The sequence below is a fragment of the Balaenoptera borealis genome (genome assembly GCF_965194805.1).
Source record: "Balaenoptera borealis genome assembly, chromosome: 7".
NCBI lineage: Eukaryota > Metazoa > Chordata > Mammalia > Artiodactyla > Balaenopteridae > Balaenoptera > Balaenoptera borealis.
The window spans coordinates 17460437-17468125 of NC_138864.1; the positions used below are offsets into that span (position 1 = coordinate 17460437).

The 7689-nt window shown below is 39.8% G+C and overlaps 1 protein-coding gene across 1 annotated transcript; it reads right to left on the reverse strand.

Moving 5' to 3' along the window:
- Window positions 1–211: 211 nt before the first annotated feature.
- Window positions 212–7462, reverse strand: YAE1 (YAE1 maturation factor of ABCE1). Its single transcript, XM_082399886.1, has 3 exons — window positions 7270–7462; window positions 4930–5051; window positions 212–3331 (listed from the first exon to the last, which is right to left on the reverse strand). Exons 1-3 carry the CDS (start codon window positions 7396–7398, stop codon window positions 2902–2904), a joined length of 681 nt encoding a protein of 226 aa, XP_082256012.1. The 5' UTR covers window positions 7399–7462; the 3' UTR covers window positions 212–2901.
- Window positions 7463–7689: the final 227 nt, after the last annotated feature.

The following is a 7689-nucleotide window of genomic DNA, read 5'->3' on the forward strand; positions in this document are numbered from 1 at the left end:
AGATGCAAACTATTATATATAGAATGGATAAACAACAAGGTCCTACCGTATAGCCCAGGGAACTCTATTCAGTATCCTGTGATAAACCATAATTTAAAAGAATATAAAAAAAAGAATAAAAAAAAAGAATGTCTTTCTATATTTATTTCTCTGTGTCTTAGACTGGAACACAAAACTTTAGTTTGAAGACAGATGAAAAGCACATCTTGGACTTGGTTCAAGGCTTTTATTTTGGTGTACCACAAAAGCAGTTAATAAGCAGTGCTAAGGATATAAATGAGGTAAGGATGCAGGTAGGTGAATTCAGCTGCCCACTTCTGCTTGTTTGTGTACCACAAAAATTTTGGTGGCCTCAATACCTCTAGCAACTGAAATGCCAGAAAAGCATAGTATTGTGGGCTTAAAAAACAACAACAAATAAAAAACCCCCACATATGTCAGTATCTAGAAGTAATTTATTCAAGGTGAAAATTCTGTTTTTAAGGAAGCCACATCATCTAAGCCTAATGTCTAGGTCCTGGGTCTTCAAACTCTGCTGTGTCTGCTCTGGGGCAGTCTTGCTTTACATTTATCTTCACCTAGGGTCTTTTCATGGCAACACTTGGCAGGCCTAGAACATACGAGGCAAGGTAAAAGACACAAGGCAAGGTTTCTTTCCTTCGCTCGTGTTGGTTCCAATACAGAGGCTCATGAAACACAAGTATAATGAGCATTCCATTAATTTTCCTCTGCAGTCCAGGAACTTCTGTGCTTTTTTAAAGGGCAATGTAAGCTTAAGAGATGTTTTCAACCCAACAGCTTCATTCAACTCAGCTAATTCTCTTGAGTTCCTTTTCTACGAACATCTACACAAAAACTACCTATTTTCAATGGTGGCAAAGGGTGTTATCTTCAGGAAATTCTGTCCGGATGAGCCCAGATAAAATCTCCAGATTTGCTGCACTCATGAAATTTTTACTCAGGGTGACTTCCTTGAGCTGTATTATTAAAGATGCGTATATTTCATATCTAATATGCAGGGCAGAGCAACATGAAGACTTCAGAGACTGCTTATAATATTCCATGTGGATGTGACATTTTTGCTGCATTCATAAATATGGAAAAAAGTATCTACATAACAAGACAAATCAGTAAATCTCTGAAATAGTGTTTACATCTAGAGAGGTACACTTTTTTTTTTTAAAAACCATCTGTCAAATGTCACTTGATATCTTCAGCACGTTTTAGTAAATCCTGACATACTTTATGGTCTTCTGATTTCAAATTTGTTGCTTCAATTTCGTAATGTCCTGTGAACTCTGAGGAGGTTGTAAGATCATAGCAGTACATTTTCTTAATCTCTTGAAACACCTCTTTTATCAGATAAGATTTTCTCAGGGTATCAGTCTTTAACAGTAGATGGCAGATATAAATTATGGCTATCAATGAGGGGCAATTATTTGGGTGCCTCTGAAGTCAGGCATGTTACATAAATTTGTGTTTCAGGCAAAAAAGTGATGAAAAATTCTTTCCTGATTTTATATGTTTAGGTCCTGGAGCATAAGTTTGAATCTCATTTTGTCTGTGCTAGACTAAGAATATTGCTACAAGATAATACAGAAGTCAGTGGCTTCAATGTTTTATTCCTAAATAAATATGAAGCAAAACTGCAGTTTAGGAATAATCTGGCACACTGTCAGGTAACACTACTAACTCATTAAAACTTGGATACGCTAAATAAGTACTTTAGCATGAAATGTATTTTCTATATTTTTCATGGAATTGTGTCCTTACTTTTAATAAACACAAAACTGAAACAAACTTTAACAAATATGGTATGATATCACTTATATGTGGAATCTAAAAAAATGATACAAATGAACTTATTTACAAAACAGAAATAGACTCACAGACATAAAAAACAAACTTACGGTTACCAAAAGGGAAAGGAGGTGGGCATAAATTAGAAGTTTGGGATTAACATATGCACATTACTATATATAAAATAAACAAAAAGGACCTACTATATAGCACAGGGAACTCTATTCAATATTTTGTAATAACCTATAATGGAAAAAAATCTGAAAAAAAATGTATAACTGAATCACTTTGCTGTATACCTGAAACATTATAAATCAATTATACCTCAATAAAAAAACTAAAACAAACTTTAGTATTTTAATTATCAGTATAAACATTTTTTCAGCTTTACACTTATTAGCCTCTTAATTTCAATATATATATGTCTACATATCTATATACATCTATGTGTGTCTATTTACAACTTTAGCCATTAGGTAATTTTTCGTAACTTTGGTCTGATTATAAGGTGAGGTCCTAATCACAAGACAATGTGCTAAGAGCAGAAGGTAGGGCTAAGTCCTTACAAAATAACATTTGATGCTTGAACCACAAGAGTTTGAACTCTGAGGGTCCACTTATACTTGGATTTTTTTTCAGTAGTAAATACTACAGTACTGTACCATCTGAGGTTGGGTGAATCTGAGACTCGCAACTGCAGGTATGGAGGGCCAGCTATAAGTAATATGCAGATTTTTGACTGCATGGTGGGTGAGTACCCCTAACACCTGTGCTGTTCAAGGGTTAACTGTAGTCTGATTCTTGTTCATTTCTGCTAATAATGAGTCCAAAAATGCTTGATTTTGATCAGAAATTTGAAAATGATGACAACTGGAATTCCCGAGCATATCTTAAACCACATAAAAATTACCAGTGACAAAGAAAATAGGCTTATATTAAATAGTGTTAATTTTGAAGACATTTCAAACTTCCATGAAGGATAACCTTACAAGTGAAGTGTTCAATGTAGAAACCAGTACAAATTTTGGTTAGCTTGTTCAGAAACAAAATGTTCTAAGAATGTTCTGAATATTATTTTCATTATTAAAATGAAGATAATTTTTATAGTTGTTTGAGGTGCTGTAATATGTCTATTGATACTCCCAGCTGTTTTACCAAACTGGCTGTCTGTTCTAAAATCCAAGTGAGGCTTGGGTTTTCGGAATGTGCACGCTCCTGTGTTCTACAACATTTTAAAGATGAACAATCTACCCCACTAAGATTCTTGCTACAGTTTTTGTTAAACTCAGCATTATTTTCATAGAATCTTTCATCTTTAGCTTCATCAATCTTTTCCTCAGCTGGAGCTATATGACAAAGGTCCATATCCTGAATAGAGTCCAATAAATCTACAACATGGGGCTGTGGAGTGATTGATTTCAGATGTCTGAGCACATACTCTTCACACTGGCCAACTGCATCCAGAAGATTATTTATTTTACTGATCAAAGCCGCACTATTATCATGAAGGTGACACCAGGAGAGCAAAGCACTGAACAAAAATATAAGCAAGAGTTAAATAGAAAAAAAATTAAACAAAGACTTTTAGAATTTTTGATGCTAAGGCTTATACGTTTCTTTTCCAGATAACACCATGCAAAAATTATTAATAACAGTAATGCAAGTCAAAATCAGGAAAGTAATGATGGTAAAATAGGATTAAAAATATAAGGACAGTATCTTTCAATAGGAATTAAACAATTGGACTTAATCATATAAACTGTTTATAATTCATAACCCCTCCTTCACAGCTCTACATCCACTCTTCCTGATTTTAGATTTTTCCCCTTATGACTGTGTAGCTTCTGTTGAAGAAGGATACAACCAACAGAAAGATCTGAAAAATTAGTTTCTCCTTTAAGGACATCAACCACCTTCTAAACTAGTGACTCTCAATCTTGGATGCACATTAGGATCACCTGGGAAACTTTTAAACTTAGCAAGACTCAGGTCACACCTGAGACCAATTAAATCAGAATCTCTGGGGGTATTATTTTTTTAAAGCTTCCCAGCTGTAACAAGGTGCAACCAAGGTTGAAAACCACTGTTCTAACCATACAGCTGCTTGCCATCAAAACCAAAGGTTAGGGGAAAAAAAAAGTTTTGAGACAACTTCACCTTTCCAACTTTGTTACAGAGTAGACACTTTGCTGAGCTAACAATTTTATTGAAGAAGGTTAGAATTCTTCTAGTCCTAATAATTATTTTTCTTTAATTTTTTAGTATAGACAGTTTTATTTTTTGACATTTCAGATCATTCACGTCATGAAATAATGGTTGTTGTGAAAAGTAATGATGTTTTAAAAAATGGAATCAATTGATGTAAGATTTAGCAGTAAGCTTTCTAAGCTTATAGAAGATTAATTTGATGTGATGATAAACATGTGATCATTTTCCTACTTTAGTATAGTATAAATGCTGATTCCCGACAGCTGAATTTCAGAAAACCTCAATGTAATGAATTTTTCTTTTGTTTTCACAACTTTTGTTTTATACCTTTTAAAAATCAGTGATTCCTTGAAGCATTTTGTTTTTCTCTATAGAGGGCAGTTTAAAAGGTATAAAGCATCAGAGAGGACAAGCCTGCCATGCTCCTAGCTCCATGTGCCATTTGATTACTTGGTTCTGATACATGCCATTATTGCTATGGAATCTTGACAGGTGTTCGAAATTTAGGACTAAAGTAAATGGAATCATTTTTCTGTTACCAGCTATAATTTTCATCATGTACTTCTAGTCTAGACGTCTGTTTTATTGTGTTCTGCTACATGTGGAAGACTAAAAGCTTTATTCAAAACCTGAAGTTCTTTTTAATTACTTTGAGATACAGATTGGTGGTAGTTCAGGTAGCAAAAAATACACACCTTCCTATCATTTCTTTACAATAAAAGACAACACCTGGCTCACATATTAAAGTGGATGAACTTTTGCCTTTTTAAGGCGATTTTATTCGATGCTCTGCAGCACTCTTTTGTGGATTTAACACTAGGAAAAGCACTTCACTTTAAATGCTTTTAGATATTACTTTAATAAAAATCCTCCAGTAGTACTGAGGTTAAAATAATTCAGCATTTAAGTTTTAAAAATTACCTCAATGTTCCTCTGAGTTGTCCATAGTTTATAATGACTTCTGCACCTTCCTTATAACCTTGATTGAAACCTTGTTGAAGAGTAACTGCTTTGCCAGCATCTATTCCATCTCTATAGCCTTCCTAAAAATAAGAAAGTAATGAAGAATTACAGTTGTAACTAACACCAAGTAAACCACTGTAGGTTTTTTTTTTTTTTTGTAGGTTTTTCTAGAAAGTCATAGAACCAATTTGGAAGACTGATGAAACAGGCCTCTACTGGGTTATTTAACAACACGGTTCTAGAACATATGGCATAACCATACAACCAAAGTAGACTATGCTTCTCATAAAAGTTTATTATTGGTTTATCCCATTTTTGAAGTCTGGACTTATTGGGCACATTTTTTAAAAATTAATTAATTTATTTATTAATTTATTTTTGGCTGCATTGGGTCTTCGTTGCTGCACATGGGCTTTCTCTAGTTGCGGCGAGCAGAGGACACTTCGTTGCGGTGAGCAGGCTTCTCGTTGTAGTGGCTTCCCTTGTTGCGGAGCACGGGCTCTAGGCACACAGGCTTCAGCAGTTGTGGCACACAGGCTCAGTAGTTGTGGCTCGTGGGCTCAGTAGTTGTGGTGCACGGGCTCAGTAGTTGTGGCTCACGGGCTCTAGAGTGCAGGCTCAGTAGTTGTGGCGCATGGGCTTAGTTGCTCCGCGGCATGTGGGATCTTCCCGGGACCAGAGATGGAACCCGTGTCCCCTGTGTTGGCAGGTGGATTCTCAACCACTGCGTTGGGCACATTTAAAAATACTGACTCTAGGGCTTCCCTGGTGGCGCAGTGGTTGAGAGTCTGCCTGCCGGTGCAGGGGACACGGGTTCGAGCCCTGGTCTGGGAAGATCCCACATGCCGCAGAGCGACTAGGCCCGTGAGCCACAATTGCTGAGCCTGCGCGTCTGTAGCCTGTGCTCCGCAACAAGAGGGGCCGCGATGGTGAGAGGCCCGCGCACCGCGATGAAGAGTGGTCCCCGCTCGCCGCAACTAGAGAAAGCCCTCGCACAGAAACGAAGACCCAACACAGCCATAAATACATAAATAAATAAAAAATAAAAAATAAATAAATAAATAAAGCAACTTAACTTTGAAACATTACATAATTATCAAGGACCAGACTGTACAAAACCCACATCAACCTTTATAAAAAAAAAAAAAAAAAAATTAAAAAAAAAAAATACTGACTCTATACAGTTTTACAAAACCCTGTGTTAGCAGTAGCTCCACAGAGAGGAAACATGGGGAATTACGTGTTTGGTCCCCTTAGCAACTGGACGGGTGTGGGTGGGTGACGCAGGGCAGTAAGGTCTTGGAACTGAAGTAGGGAAAGAGGAAACTGGTTTTAGCAAAAGGACCATGAGAGGTCTGGCTTGAGAAATTTTGCTTGATACCTAAATTCAAGTAAACTGCAAATCCTCTGTGGGCAGGGATTTTCTTGTCCCGCCCCAGCACTCAAAAGATGCTCGGTACGGACTGGCCTCGCCTCAGCCTTACGTAAAGCATTTCTGACACTGACAACATGGTTGTTATGCTAAACAAGTACTATTTTACCGAAGCATTAAACAAGCGCAGATTTAGCGGCAACTTAATGGTTGGCAAGGATACTAGTTGGAATGGACCTCACCCTTCGGTCCTCCCCCTGAACTAGGCGCTGAAGGCTCCACCTGGAAACTGGGGGTGTGGTATTAAGCCGACTCTCAAAAGTGAGACAACTGAGAGATGGATAATTGACACCCGACAAATTAAAAAAACAAACCCAAACCCAACATGAATACTCCCTTACCTAGCCACCAGGGTTCCACGTTAGCTTCGTCTTATGCCCTTCGACAACATTCTTAAGTGCACTTTTTCCAGCTGTCCTGATTACCACCACTCCTAACTTTAGGCTCCCGAGCCCTTCAAGCAACCCATGTCAACGGCGTACATGTCCTCTGACAGCCATAATTAGACACATACAGTCAGTGTATACGTTTCTCCCCCATCCCCTTCCCTCTGATCCTCATCAAACTGAAATCTCTTCAAAGCCTAAGACAAAGTTTATTTTGTTCGCCGCCCCCCGGAGTCCAACTCGCCCCGCGGGCGCTCGAGGAACGCGTCCTGTGGTGTCGCGCGCTTTCAAGTAACCCACTGGGAAACCCTAGCGGGACGCGGGCAGCACTGCATGATGAGGGGGTAGGGAGGGCAGCGCCGGGCCGGGCCCGGACCATTCGGCCCTTTCCTCTCGGGTCCCCGCCTCTTCACAACGCCGTGCGCCTCTCCTCACAACCCGGTACAGCAAGGGACGCCCGCCCCCTCCACGCAGCTTTACTTTGACTCGTCTCTGCATGTGGCTCCGCCATTCCCGATGCACCAGGACCGACTCGTCAGCTTCCTCGTCAAAAACGTCCCCCTCCTCTCCAGGACCCTGGGCCAAAGGAGCGGCTCGAAACCACGACATCACTGAGGATTCCTCAAGGCGCCGGCGCCGGAAACGCCGGCAACTCCTTCCGGTCCGAGGGGCGGGGGCGAAGACTGAGCGTGGGCGGGGGGCGGTGTGCCTCTCGGGATGGCTGCGCGTGCGCGTTGAAGTGCGCGTGGGTGTGCGCGGTGTTTCGACAATGGGAGGGCGTCCCAGGAGGGTTCTGGATCTGGGGAGGATGTTGGCTCCCGCCCGAGCCTTTTTGCTACCTGGTGTTGTGGGAGCTCCCTCGCTTGACTCGAAGTGTGGGCGTGCAGTTATTGTGGGCGA